We start from the raw sequence: 15,456 nt of genomic DNA, 5'->3' as shown, positions 1-15,456 counted from the left end.
AAGCCTGACAATCCCAAATGCTAGCAAAGATGCAGCGCGGTAGGAACTCATTCACTGCTGGTAAAAATGCAAAATGGTGTGGCCACTTTGGAAGACAGTTTGGCAGGGTTTTTTGGGTTTTTTTTTTTCTTTTCTTCCCACAATTTAAACATAGCCTTATGTTCCACAAAGCTAAACATACGATTCAGCAATCATGCACCCAGTTACCCAGTTGACTTGAAAACTTATGTTTACCCAAAAAGCTTGATAATGTTTACAACAGCTTTATTCATAACCACCAAAATAAGCAGAAACAATAGGTCCTTTGATGGATAAAGAGACTGTGGTACCTCCCTACCACAGAATGATATTCAGCAATGAAAAGAAATGAGCTATCAAGCTATGAAAAAAATGTTAGACTCTTAAATGCATATTACTAAATGAAAGAAACCAATATGAAAGAGATACATCTGTATGAGTCTACTTGTAATGTTCTCAAAAAGGCAAAACTATGGAGACAGGAGAAAGAGAGCAGCCAGAGGTCTCAAGAGAGGGAAGGCGGGATGAAGGGGTGAAACGTCAGGGCATTTTTCAGGGCAGTGAAACAACCATGATACTGTAAACGTGGACACGTGACACAGCATTTGTCAAAAACCATAGAGGCTTACGAAGAGCCGACTCATTGGAAAAGACCCTGATGCCAGGAAAGATGAGGGCAGGAGGAGAAGGGGGCAACGGAGGATGAGATTGTGGGATGGCATCACCAACTCAATGGCATGAGTTTGAGAAAACTCCAGGAGATGGTGGAGGACAGGGAAGCCTGGTGTGCTGCAGCTTATGGGACTGCAAAGAGTCAGACATGACTGAGTGAACAACATAGACCCTTACAATACAAAGAATGAAGCTTACTATGTGCACATTTTAAAAAATCATTTAGGTGGTTGCAGAATCTCAAGGCAGAATGCAGAGTGTGGCAAAACAATCAAACTCTATTACGGATGTGTGAGTCTCCTCTTTGAGGCAGGGGAAAGGGCTCTTTCTGCCCTAAGTCACTTTGGAAATAAGCAGAATCTCTAAAACTGAGGGCTAAAGAAACTGTACCCAAGCAGTATACACTAGCTGATCACCTCATTTCCCCCAGGGTACAGGTTAAGCATTCTGATATTAACATGCATGGCAATGGCACCCCACTCCAGTACTCTTGCCTGGAGAATCCCATGGACAGAGGAGCCTGGTAGGCTGCAGTACACGGGGTCGCGAAGAGTCAGACACGACTGAGCGACTTCACTTTCACTTTTCACTTTCATGCGTTGGAGAAGGAAATGGCATCCCACTCCAGTGTTCTTGCCTGGAGAATCCAAGGGACAGCAGAGTCTGGTGGGCTGCCGTCTATGGGGTCACACAGAGTCGGACACAACTGAAGTGACTTAGCATACAAAGTTTAGACAATTAACTAAATGGACGGCAGATAGTGGGAGTCAGATTTCTCTGCTGGAGTGGGTGTTTACAGATGAGCAGGCAGAGGAGGTTAGGATGATCCACACGCTAGTGAACTACAGTTGGAGACAGCATGACTGCATATCTCGCTTCACTTACACACACACAAATATTCATTAGGTACGTGTATGTATGCTTCCCAGGCGGTGCTAGTGGTAAAGAACCCACCTGCCAACGCAGGAGATGCAAGAGACACGGGTTCAATCCCTAAGTCAGGAAGATCCCCAGGATGAGGGCACTCCAGTAATCTTGCCTGGAGAATCCCATGGACTGAGGAGCCTGGCAGGCTACGGTCCATAGGGTCGCAGAGAGTCGACACGACTGAGGCAACTTAGCACGCATGCACGCATATGCTCGTATTTCCTTGTTCTGTCAGAGGAGAAGGGCTAAAAGCAGCTATGCCAATAGCAATAAGCTCATCTAGCACAGAGATCTGGGTTCCTAATGCTTCCATTAAAGAAAGAAGAACTCCTTGATTAAAGGGCTGATTCTAGAAATGGGGCAGGAAACACGGAAGATGAATGAGCCTGAAGCATCTTAGTCTTCCAGAAAGTAAGTTAATGCTAAAAGAAAACAAAAGTCCACCACAGTGGGTACGCCAAAAGAAGTAAGAGCCAGCCAGAAAAAAAGAGAAAACTCCCAATGGTGAAAACTGGCACATTTGAGTAGCAAAATAAATTGAGCATTGGACTATAACTCCAAGTATAAAATATATATCCTTGACTTCACACTAATATAAATAAAGGAGTGAACAAAACAAATATGGGGGAAGAGGCAAATCTCCTATGCAGGAGAACTCCAAGTAATTGATGGAGACACTCTGCCCTCAAGGAAATAGAATATAACTCGTTTCTCCGTCAGTGCGGGCTGCACAGAGCATTCAGTAGGGAAAGGAAGGGGAAAAGGAGAGTAACTTTACCAAGAAACCTGACAAGCAGGGTATCAGCCGGGAGATTAAAATGTATGCGTGAATAGTGTTAAGTCACGTTGACAGGGTGTGTCCTTAATTCAGTGAAATGAAAATGGTATTTTCACCTCTGGTTTTCTGCCCCCAAAACCCATAAACTCAATCTAATCATGAGAAAAACTGCAGATAAATCCCAATTTAGATGTTCTACAAAACACCTGACCAGTACTCCTCCAGACTGCCAAGGTCACCAAAAACGAAAAGAGTCTGAGACTGTCACAGCCAAGAGGAACTTAAGGAGACATGAAGACGAAATGTAATGTGTATTCTGGATGGGATCATGGAACAGAAGAAGAGCATTCGGTAAAAACTAAAGAAATCTGAATCAGTCAATAATGATTTATCAACATTGGTTCATTACTTGTAACAAAGGTGCCATATTCATGTAAGAGGCTAATAGGGGAAACTGTGGATTATGTGAGAACCCATACTATTTCATTTTTATAATTGTTTTATAACTCTAAACTGTGATTTAAAAAAAACAATAAACTTTATTTTAGGAACAACATCACCAATATGCAAAAGGCAGAAAATACAACCCGTAATGAAAACAATCGATAGGAATGAGCCCAGAGGTGACAGAGTAATGAGCCCAGAGTAACAGAGGTGACAGAATTTATAAACAAGTACATTACCTAATGTAACTATGCTCTGTGTGTTTAAGAAGATAAAAAAAAAGGCCAGAAGACATAAAAATACCAAATTGGAACTTCTTGAAATGAAAGATACAATCTGAAATGAAAAATGGAGTGGAATCAAAAGCAGATTATACATGGCAGAAAATGCACCAATAAACTAGAAGACACAGCAGTACAAAACTGGTAAAATGAACCACAATGAGAGAAAAGATGAGAACTCAGTCACTGACTCAAAAGAACATCAAGCAGTTCAACATACATGTAACTGTAGTTCAAAGGAGAAAAAGGAGACAGAAAATTAGAAGAATAATAGCAATACATCTGAGAACTGCTCAGAGATCTGAGGGTCATTTTGGTTCAAATGTTTAACCTTGCTTGTGTATCTTCATGGCCATATCATGCTGTGCAGTAGCCGCACACTGATTTTAACTGATGTATTCAACATAACGTTCTAAAACAAAACATATTCCTCTAATCTTTTATTTCTCCTTTTCCCAAGTGAGATAATCATAAAAATTTTGTGTAGGAAACACCTTATCATTCTTATCTCACTATTGGTAATGCTTATTATTATTAAATCCAGGGAAATGCAATAGAAATATGCATACAGAGGAAGAATATCATTACCATAGCAGCTGGTGAAAAGAAAGAATATATGGAAACATTGCCTAGACTTAAGAAAGTAAACTGGAAATACAATGTAAAGGGCTAAAAACTGACCATCATATGCCACTTAATTTTGCTCATGGATTTTACATTTTCCATTTTTCTTACAGAAAACTAAACTCGGGAGTCTCTCACTTACATCTTCAATTCTTTCCCTGTTATGAGTTGAATTCACACTCGAACAACGTATGTAGAAGTCCTCAGTCCACAGCACCTGGAAATGCGATCTTCTTTGCACAGAGGATAACCGCATGTAATTAGTTAGGAGAGGTCTTACTGGAGTGGAGGGGGATGAAAGTCCAACGTGACTCATGTCCTGACAAGAAGAAAAGAGACCTAGACAGACACAAGGACAATGCTATGTCTGTCCTCTGTCCAACAGAGGCAGAGATCCAAGTGATGTGTCTCCAACTCAAGAACATCAAGGATTCCCAGGAGAACACCAGAAATTGGAAGAGACAAAGAATAATCCTCTCCTACAGGCCTCAGGGGGAGCCCAGCCTCAAGAAGTGTAAGACAATAAACTGATGTTGTTTTAAGCCAAAAAAAAAAAAAAAAAGCCAAAATTTCCTAAATTTGATGAGAAGTATAAACCCACAGACCTAGAACTTCAAGAACCTCAAGCAGAATAAACTTAAGAAAACCATGCCAAATATTGATAGCATTGGTTTTAATCTAATTGTTGAAATTCAGCAAATAATATTAAAAGCAGCCATAGATTGAAAAAAACGAATCACAGAACAAAGATAAGACTGACAGCAGACATCTCCTCAGAAACATGCAAGCCTATCACACTGCATTGAAGTCGCTCAGTCGTGTCCGACTCTTTGCAACCTCTTGGACTGTAGCCCGCCAGGCTCCTCCATCCATGGAATTTTCCAGTCAAGAATACTGGAGTGGGTTGCCATTTCCTTCTCCAGGGGATCTTCCCAACCCAGGAATCAAACTCCAGTCTCCTGCATTGCAGGCAGACACTTTTACCTGCAGGCAGCCACCAGGAAACCTATCACCGTGCAGAGACGTCTTTCAAGTTCTGAGTGCTGGATTTCTTTACCCAGGGACGATGTCTTTAAGCAATAAAATGAAAATAAAGGCTTTTTTTAGATTTAAGGCAAAAAAAAAAAAAAGCCAAGAGAATTCATCACCAGCAATGCTGAATTATAAAAAATGTTAAAGAAAGTTTCTCAGGCAGAAGAGAAATCATACAAGATGAAAATCTGCATTTACACAAAGGAATAATGGTCACGAAAAACAGCAAATGTATGGGGAAGCATAAAATACATCATCTTCCTAAAGTAAAAATTATAGAAATGCATTGGGAGGTTAATGGGATATACAGAAGAAAACTACAATAAGACAAAGGCTATGGAGGACAGAAATGGACTCTTCTAAGATTCTTATGCATAACGTAAAATCGTATGGCACTATTTAGAGAAAGATCGTGACAGGTTCTACACTACCCAGGACTCACCCTTACAAGTTCATAATGAGTTCACATTTCTCCTTCTGAATTGTTTACTAAAATTATCTTCCCTTTGGTTTGTCAGAGACTTTCTTAAGGGGCCTGAGTGAGTCCCTTCTTGGTCGCTAAATGAGTCTACCCACAGATTATCACACAACTGCTTAACTCTTAGAAGTTAATTACTAAACTCTGACTTTAAATTTATTTAAAATTCCTAACCATAACTTTTGAATTACTACTTCAATTATGTTACATCCCATCACAAACGTACACAATAAATATATGACATTTCATGTACCTCTGCTATACTCTCTGCAAACCAAACAAGAGCCTTTGGTCAAAAGTGAAAAACTTCAACTTGATCTGAAGTAGGAAAGCAATAAAAATAAAAATTATTCATGCTCATACATAACAGTAAATCTGACTGCTCCTTTCCCTTTTCTATGCTAGTATAAAACTTGCATTATATATGGAGGCTTGATATTAGAGCATGGAAGCAAGGGATATCTCCAATAAATCATATTTTCTTTACAATCTTCAAGAAAACCTTTTTTTTTTTTTTGCTTTTCTTACAGTGGAATCCTCAATAAATATCACCTTGAATCCCCCTTCAGATGTGTTCAATCCCTATCTTGGCTGTTGTTCCTTTCCAGGGTAGGTGTACCGGCTTAACTACAGAACAGACTTGTGGTTGCCAAGGCGGAGTGTGGATGGGGCGGGACGGATTGGGAGTTTGGGATTAGCACATGCAAAACATGATAAATAGACCGGATAAACAACAAGGCTCTACTGTATAGCACAGGGAACGATAGTCAATGTCTTGTGATAAACCATAACGAAAATTATATAAAAAAAGCATACATATTGCATAACTGAATCACTTTGCTGTACAGCAGAAACTAACATAACACTGCAAATCAACTATATTTCAATTTTAAACAAAGTACTGGTTTAAGCTTTAAGAGCTATCATGCATTCTCTGTAAAATGTTCACGTTCATGGTAAGAATACATACTTTGTAGCCAAACTGCTATACAGCCAAGTTATTCAATATTTATATCAATCTCCATTTCTCTCCTGAGTCTAAGTTTAAAATGTGAATAAATGGGACTTCCCTGCTGTGGTCCAGGGGTTAAGACCTCTCCTTCCAGTGCAAGGGGCGTAGGTTTAATCCCTGGCCGGGAAGCTAAGATCCCACATGCCTCATGGCCAAAAAAAACAAAAAACAGAAGCAGTGTTGTAACAAATTCAATAACGACTTTAAAATAAAATTATGAACTAATCTATTATTTTAAAATGTGAATAAATAAGAATGTGGCTTTAGATGGCATTCTGCCATATCTGGGATGAGTGATCATAGTTCATTCAAATAGAAAACTTCCAAAACCTAAAATTCTTTGAATTTTCCTTGCGTATGATATATTTCCTTTGCTCCACCTTTGCCTCCTTGACATTCCACTTCCGTAGAAAGCGTATTTTTTCTTACTTAGAACAAACTTGATTTTGTTTGGGAGCTAAGAAAATCACTTGATATGAAGCATGTAACTGGGGTTTTTATTAAAATGTCATTAAAAATAAGATAGGTGCCTCAAATACGAGTATTACAAGGGTTTCACAGAAATTCTTCAACAAACAAAGCAACTGACAAAAAAAATTCCAGTCACTTTGGCAAAGCTATCATTTTAGGCAACTGTTCTTTTTAAACTATAGTTCATTCTGAGTTATATAAGGGTGCTATTAATTATTGTTCCTCTCCATGTCTTTTTAAAGTAAAAATCCATTTTGCCCAGAACAGGGGGAAAAAAAAAGAATCCATTAATTATTAAAATTCTTCTGGAATATCAAATTTATATCAATTTCATTTAAAATTTGTTTGATTCTATTAGGATAATTTTATGCTTTTCACCACAGAAACAAAACTGTTGTGGTAATACTAACATTTATATAAGCATTCACATGGCCAGATGCTATGCTAAGTGCTTTGAAGCCACTGTCTTAGCTCAGGCACCTGGAGCAAGGCTGATCCCTTACCCACATTTCAGGCTGGGACTCAAAGCCTTCTCTAGTCTGTCCAACTCCAGACACTGCCAAGCTCTGCTGGGTCTGGGGCCGTGGCTCCCCAGGAAATGGAAAAATGACAAGTTAGCAACCAAGAAGCACTGCGGGCCCTGCTGGATCCCTGGGACCCGGATCTCAGAGAACTTTCACAGGCTTCCCATTCTCCAGAGCCCAGAACCCAGGTTGTCACAGTCATTTGTTTCCCCTACGATGGAAATCATCCTGCAGATAAATTCACCTTTAAAGATTCCAAGATAGGAGACACAGAACCAGAACTGATGGAGCGGAGAAGAAGGCAGTTGGTGAGGGGGCAGGCAGTGTCTGGAGACACCCCTCTTCCCACTCAGAGGTCGCTCTGAGGCAGCTCCTCTCTGCACCCCTGAAGTAGATCACCAGGCAGCCTGCAGGCCAGGCCAGGGCTGTGGCCTCTCTCAGAGACTCCGCCTCAGTCAGAGAGGCAGATGTAAGGCAGGAGGGGCCCAGCCCAGCAGCCCTCCCGGAACAGGGGGCCCTGGCCGCCAGAGGCCGAGGGCTTCTCCAAGCGTGGTTCCTGGCTCCTCATTCTGGAGTCATTAGAGGGGCTCCTCCTGTTACAGACAGAGGAGCTGCTCTGCTCCCCAGGTCCCACGACTGGGCTACCACACTCTGTCCACAGACATTTAAGCAGACCGGGGCTAAATCCTGCCAGAAGTAGAGGCCACGCGACAGAAAGCTCTTTCCAGCACAGAGGGGAGCATGCAGGCATCTGGACACAGTGTGTGTCTACACAAGGCATCTGGACACGGTGTAGGTCCAGGGGAGGAATGCTGCCCAGCTGAACCCATATTTACTAAGGATTCTGGTGGGCCAAAGGGGTCCCTAAGCCATGAAATAATCAGACCCAGAGAGAGATTTAGTATAAAGCTAATAAAGTCTGAATTTTTGTGTGTGGGGCAGGGGGGTGGGAGGGTCTCTCATTTGCACAAGCCCCTTGCAAGACTCAATGAGGGATCCTAGCAGTGTAACACGTGGTAAAACATTTTCTTGTAAATCGTGCAATGTTTGAACTCCCAGGTTGTTAGCGGAGTGTCCCCTCCCCACCCCAACATCCCCTCCAGCCACCTCCCCATGTCTGGTGTATAGCATGAACTGGTACTCTAGAGACAGCACTAAAGCAGGGGTCCCCAACCTCCGGTACCTCCTGCCTGGTGATCTGAAGTAGAGCTAATATAATACTAATAGGAAAAAACTACACAATAAATGTAACACACTTGAATCATCCGAAACCACCTCCCGCTCCCCGGTCTGTGGGAAAATTTTCTGCTGGACTAAAGGGAAGTGGAGCTGGAAATGCATTTGGTTCGATTTGACAAAGTACAGCTGTGCAGTTTGCAGTCACTCCTGTTATAACTGAGGTCCTATCCCCCCATCCCCTGTGGCAATCACTTCTAGGGATACTCCCACCATGCCCTGGGCTCACACCCCATCACACAGGTTTGAGGTGAAAGGTCCTACTGCCTTATGAACAGTAGAGGAGACTGAAGTCTACTAGCGCTAGTCTGTAGAAAATTCTTTCAAACAAATATTTAAAGTCTCAAGCAGAGGATTTGGATCTCATTAATATACAGTTAAAACACAATTTTTCACCTGTCAGAAACACACACAATGAAAAGTGTATGCCATCATAAACACACGACACTTTCTTTTTAGCAGCAAATCACAGGAAATAAAATTTGTCATAAGTCTTGGTTTGTAGGACACAAAGCATTATGGCAAAGAGCGAGTATAACTAAAGACGGGGCAGCATGATTTATGCATTCTTTATGCACACCTTAACTTATCTGATGTATCTTGCCCTCACAAAATCTGACAGTTCCAGATAAAACAGCATGCGAAATCACCACCAATACAGCAGAGTAGCCTGAAGAAACAAATGTTCCAGTGAAAAACTCTGACACATACCCCATCAATAATTCAATATTTGTAGTATAAGAATAATTTGATTATACAATTATGGGGTTCAATTGAACACAGTGGCAAATTTTAAGTGCACTTGAATTACTCTCTTGTCTGCCTTAATTTCAGATAAATTTTCCACTGTTTTCTACAATTACAGATCATCCCAAATTTAAATGCAATGGAAAGTAAGGATTCTAGCAGAATTTAAAGGAGGAAACTGGCGGGGGTAGAGAATGAAGATTGGCAGAACCTTTGAAAAGTTAAAAATTCACCTATATAACAGTAAAATTTTAAAACCTAAAGGCTGAAACGGTATGCAGAATTATTTAGAAAGGAATCATCAGAGGGTGGTCCTAAGATGGCAGAGGAATAGGATGGGGAGACCACTTTCTCCCCCACAGATTCATGGAAAGAACATTTGAACGCTGAGCAAATTCCACAAAACAACTTCTGAATGCTGGCAGAGGACATCAGGCACCCAAAAAGGCAGCCCATTGTCTTCAAAAGGAGGTAGGGGAAAAAATATAAAAGATAAAAAGAGAGACAAAAGAGGGAAGGACAGAGATCCATCCTGGGAAGGGAGTCTTAAAAAAGAAAGAAGTGCCCTGGTCCACGGGATGCCGCGCAGTGCCCGCCGCTTCCCGCCGCGGAGCCATGGAGATCGGCACGGAGATCAGCCAGTGCCATTAAGGGGAAATTGCAAGAATTAGGAGCTTACGTCGATGAAGAACTTCCTGATTACATTATGGTGATGGTGGCCAACAAGAAAAGTCAGGACCAAATGACAGAGGACCTGTCCCTGTGGCTAGGGAACAACACAATTCGATTCACCGTATGGCTTTATGGTGTATTAGATAAACTTCGTTCTGTAACAACCGACCCCTCTAGTCTGAAGTCTTCTGATACCAACCTCTTTGATGGTAACGTACCTTCAAACAAGAGCAGTTTCAGTCGAGGAGATGAGAGAAGGCACGAAGCTGCAGTGCCACCTCTTGCAGTTTCTGGCACTAGGCCTGAAAAAAGAGAGTCTAGAGTTTCTACAAGTTCACAGGAACAGAAAGCCACTAATGTCAGACAGACTTATGATGATGGAGCTGCAACCCGACTAATGTCACAGTGAAACCTTTGAGGGAGTTAGCACCCTCTGAAGATGTGATTGATATTAAGCCAGAACCAGATGATCTCATTGATGAAGACCTCAACTTTGTGCAGGAGAATCCCTTATCTCAGAAAAAAACCACAGTGACACATATGGTTCTTCTCGCCCTTCTATTGAAATTTATCGGCCACCTGCAACTCGAAACACAGACAGTGGTGCTCATCTAAACAGGTTGCAGTTTCAACAGCAGCAAGACAGTATTCATGCTGCCAAGCAACTTGATATTCAGAGCAGCCGGGTGTATGAAACAGGACGCTTGTGTGAACCAGAAGTGCTTAACAGCTTAGAAGAGACTTACAGTCCCTTCTTCAGAAGCAACGCAGAAAAGATGAGTATTGAGGAAGAAAACTTTCGGAAGAGAAAGTTGCCTGTGGTAAGTTCAGTTGTTAAAGTAAAAAAATTCAGTCATGACGGAGAAGAGGAGGAGGAAGATGATGATTGTGGGTCCCGTACAGGAAGCATCTCCAGCAGTGTGTCAGTGCCAGTGAAGCCTGAACGGAGACCGTCACTTCCACCTTCTAAACAAGCTAACAAGAATCTAATTTTGAAGGCTATATCTGAAGCTCAAGAATCTGTAACAAAAACAACTAACTATTCTACAGTCAGTTGCTCCCAGAACTCGAACTTCTCAGGAAGAATTGCTAGCAGAAATGGTCGAGGGACAAGGCAGAGTCCCTAGGATAAGTTCTCCTGTTAAAGAAGACGAAGCAAAAGGAGACATTATAGACAAAAGTCAAGGAACTCAACAGAGGCAGTTGTCATCCCGATTGCAAATTGACCCCGTAATGGCAGAAACTCTGCAGATCAGTCAAGCTGAGATGAGTGAGCTGAGCGTGGCGCAGAAGCCGGAGAAGCTGCTGGAGCACTGCAAGTACTGGCCTGCCTGCAAGAACGGGGACGAGTGCGCTTACCATCACCCCGTGTCGCCTTGCAAAGCCTTTTCCAATTGTAAATTTGCTGAGAAGCGTCTGTTTGTTCATCCAAATTGTAAATACGATGCAAAATGTACTAAACCAGACTGTCCCTTCACTCACATGAGCTGAAGAACACCAGGACTGCCTCCAAAACCAGTCACAGCACCAGCACCGCCTTCCAGTAGTCAGCTGTGCCGCTACTTCCCAGCGTGTAAGAAAATGGAGTGTCCCTTCTATCATCCGAAACACTGTAGATTTAACACTCAGTGTACACGACCTGACTGTACGTTCTACCATCCCACCATTACTGTACCACCATGACATGCCTTGAAATGGATTCGACCTCAGACCAGGTAAAGTGAATGACACCCAGTCCTACCTGACAGAAGACTGTGGCGTTTGAGAGTTTCCATCTGCTGATGAAAGACATTCTACAGAATTTGTCAAATCTTTGGAACTTGGAATATATTGCTTTCATAATGTGAAGTTTATTGCCTAAAAAAAAAAAGAGAGAGAGAGAAGCTTCCAAACACCAGGAAACACTCTTACTGGCAATCTGTGGCGAGCCTTGGAACCTCAGAGGGCAAAAAATTGGGAGGAAAAATAAATAAATAATTAAACCCCACAGATTACATGCCTAAGGCAACTCCCAGCGAAGAAGCAGCACAGACGCTTGCATCCGCCACTAGCAAGTCGGGGCTGGGCAGGGAGCTGCGGGCTGCATTGCTTAGAGTAAGGACCAGGCCTGAATGCCCCGAGGGCAATCTGAGGGAACTAACTTGAGATAGCAAACCAGACTGTGGGATAGCTATCGGGCAAAAAGCCCTAACCTAAAACACTGCCAGGCCTGCTCACAGAACAAAGGGCTGAGCAGAGCTAGCCAGCTGTGGACCAGCCCATTCCCCACCAGAGACAGACAGGTGAGGGCAGCCAGAGCCGGAAGGGGGCAATCGTGGCCCCAGAGAGGCATCATCTACCAAACTGCAAGCAGGCTTCATTGCTAACCAAGACTCCTTGGGATTCTGGACAGTCGACATCCACTGGGAGGGTTGCAGCCAGAGATCAGCTCCCCAGAGGACAGCTCCCCAGAGGAGACACACGGTACACCTGAGAAGGTGCGCCCATTGTACACCCAGAAAACCGAGGGGCTGGGACAGGGGAGGCGATAAGTCATAGCTAGCCAAGCACCTGGTCACCTGAGTTTCTCAGACAGGGGAAAGGCACAAAATGCAGGCCCAATCAAGTCTGCGCCTTTGTGGAGTACCCAAGAACCTGAACCTGAGCAGCTTTGACCTGGGAAGTGCACTCAACCCAGAACCGGCCTCAGACAGTGCCTGGCAGAGCAACCTAGAGCCTGAGCAGTGTAGATTGGGAAAGCACACTCGCCGTGAGCAGGGCAAACCCAGTGTGGCCAAGACACCAGGAGCACTCCCCACAGACACCAGTGATATTTGTTTGCAGTGTTCCTCCCTCCCCACAGCACGACTGAACAAGTGAGCCTAAAACAAGTGACCACCGCCGCCCCCTTGTGTCAGGGTGGAAATTAGACGCTGAAGAGGCCAGCAAACAGAAGCTAAAATAAACAGAGGGAACCGCTTTGGAAGTGACAGTTGCAATAGATTAAAACCCTGCAGTTAGCACTGACTACATAGGAAAGGGCCTATAGATCTTGAGAAGTGTAAGTCAGATCAAGGAACTATCTGAAAATGAACTGACCCCACAATGTCCACAACAACACCAGAGAAAGTCCTAGATATATTTTTACTATTATCATTTTTTTAATTTTTAATTTTTTTTAAATTTTAAGTCCTCTATTACTCCTTTAATTTTCATTTTTATAACCTATTCCTTTGCAAAAAAAAAAAAAACCCTATTTTTAAAGCAAACTTAACCTACTATTCCTTTGCAAAAAAAAAAAAAAGACCCTATTTTTAAAGCAAACTTCATATATATATATTTTATAATTTTTGTGACTTTGTTCTTTTCTTTAATATTGTATTTTTGAGAATCTAACCTCTAGATTTTTAATCTTTGCTTTTTGGTATTTGTTATCAATTTTGTACCTTTAGAACCCAATCTTCAGTACCCACTTTTACTTGGGAGCAAGATTATTAGCTGGATTGCTCTCCCCGTCTTTGGACTTCCCTTTTTCTCCACCAGGTTGCCTCTATCTCCCTCCTCCCCCTTTTCTTCTCTATGCAACTCTGTGAATCTCTTTATGTGTTCTGGGCTGTTGAAAACACTTAGGGAACTGATTACTGGCTGGATCTGTCTCTCTCCTTTTGATTCCCCCTTTTATCCTCCTGGCCACCTCTGTCTCCTTCCTCCCTCTTCTCTTCTCTGTGTAACTCTGTGTACTCTCCAGGTGTCCCTCACTGTGGAGAAACTTTATATCATTAACCTAGATGTTTTATCATCAGTGCTGTATAGATGGAGAAGTCTTGAGGATACTGTAAGAATACAACTGAAAACCAGAGGCAGGAGGCTTAAGTCCAAATCCTGAGATCACCAGAGAACTCCTGACTCCAGGGAACATTAATCGATAGGAGCTCATCAAACGCCTCCATACCTACACTGAAACCAAGCTCCACCCAAGGGCCAGACAAGACATACCATGCAAATTCTCCAGCAACACAGGAACATAGCCCTGAGCTTCAATATACAGGCTGCCCAAAGTCACAACAAACCCACTGACATCTCAAAATTCATTACTGGACACTTCATTGCACTCCAGAGAGAAGAAATCCAGCTCCACCCACCAGAACACCAACACAAGCTTCCCTAACCAGGAAACCTTGACAAGCCACCCGTCCATCCCCACCCACAGTGAGGAAACTACAATAAAGAGGAACCACAAACGGCCAGAATACAGAAAGGCCACCCCAAACACAGCAATATAAACAAGATGAAAAGGCAGAGAAATACCCAGCAGGTAAAGGAACAGGATAAATGCCCACCAAACCAAACAAAAGAGAAAGAGATAGGGAATCTACCTGATAAAGAATTCCGAATAATGATAGTGAAAGTGATCCAAAACCTTGAAAACAAAATTGAGTTACAGATAAATAGCTGGGAGACAAAGATTGAGAAGATGCAAGAAATGTTTAACGAGGACCTAGAAGAAATAAAAAAGAGTCAATATATAATGAATAACACAATAAATGAGATCAAAAACACTCTGGAGGGAACCAACAATAGAATAACAGAGGCAGATGATAGGATTAGTGAGGTAGAAGATAGAATGTTAGAAATAAATGAAACAGAGAGGAAAAAAAGAAAAAAGAATTAAAATAAATGAGGACAACTTCAGAGACCTCTGGAACAATGTTAAATGCCCCAACATTCAAATCATAGGAGTCCCAGAAGAAGACAAAAAGAAAGGCCATGAGAAAATACTTGAGGAGATAATAGTTGAAAACTTCCCTAAAATGGGGAAGGAAATAGTCACCCAAGTCCAAGAAACCCAGAGAGTCCCAAAAGGATAATCCCAAGGCTAAACACCCCAAGACACATATTAATCAAATTAACAAAGATCAAACACAAAGAACAAATATTAAAAGCAGCAAGGAAAAACAACAAATAACCCACAAGGGGATTCCCATAAGGATAACAGCTGATCTTTCAATAGAAACTCTTCAGGCCAGAAGGGAATGGCAAGACATACTTAAAGTGATGAAAGAAAATAACCTACAGCCCAGATTACTGTACCCAGCAAGGATCTCATTCAAATATGAAGGAGAAATCAAAAGCTTTACAGACAAGCAAAAGCTGAGAGAATTCAGCACCACCAAACCAGCTCTCCAACAAATGCTAAAGGATCTTCTCTAGACAGGAAACACAGAAAGGGTGTATAAACTCAAACCCAAAACAATAAAGTAAATGGCATCAGCATTACTTTACATCGGCAAAGTAATTATTATCAATAATTACCTTAAATGTAAATGGGTTTAATGCCCCAACCAAAAGACAAAGACTGGCTGAATGGATATAAAAACAAGACCCCTACATATGTTGTCTACAAGAGACCCATCTCAAAACAAGAGACACATACAGACTGAAAGTGAGGGGCTGGAAAAAGATATTCCACGCAAATAGAGACCAAAAGAAAGCAGGAGTAGCAATACTCATATCAGATAAAATAGACTTTAAAACAAAGGCTGTGAAAAGAGACAAAGAAG

The 15,456-nt window shown here is 42.1% G+C and overlaps 1 protein-coding gene and 1 pseudogene across 4 annotated transcripts in view; one reads left to right on the top strand and one right to left on the bottom strand.

The window, feature by feature from the left end:
* Positions 1 to 15,456, bottom strand: part of FANK1 (fibronectin type III and ankyrin repeat domains 1) — a 107,286-nt gene that overhangs the window by 50,755 nt on the left and 41,075 nt on the right. The window contains exon 2 of one of the 4 annotated variants that reach the window (XM_070781069.1): positions 11,658 to 11,773. The exons of 2 other annotated variants lie outside the window; for them this stretch is intronic. In XM_070781069.1, coding sequence (XP_070637170.1) covers positions 11,658 to 11,691 — 34 coding nt within the window. In that variant the 5' untranslated portion in view covers positions 11,692 to 11,773. Of the gene's footprint in view, positions 1 to 9,077; positions 9,097 to 11,657; positions 11,774 to 15,456 lie in introns of those variants that run through there. One more of the 4 variants, XM_070781072.1, reaches the window with a different exon arrangement.
* Positions 9,860 to 11,607, top strand: LOC109579037 (zinc finger CCCH domain-containing protein 14 pseudogene; annotated as a pseudogene).

This window comes from Bos indicus, chromosome 26 (assembly GCF_029378745.1).
Source record: "Bos indicus isolate NIAB-ARS_2022 breed Sahiwal x Tharparkar chromosome 26, NIAB-ARS_B.indTharparkar_mat_pri_1.0, whole genome shotgun sequence".
Classification (NCBI taxonomy): Eukaryota; Metazoa; Chordata; class Mammalia; order Artiodactyla; family Bovidae; genus Bos; species Bos indicus.
Note: the sequence above shows the minus strand (reverse complement) of the source record. Positions and strands in the feature narration are given on the sequence as shown.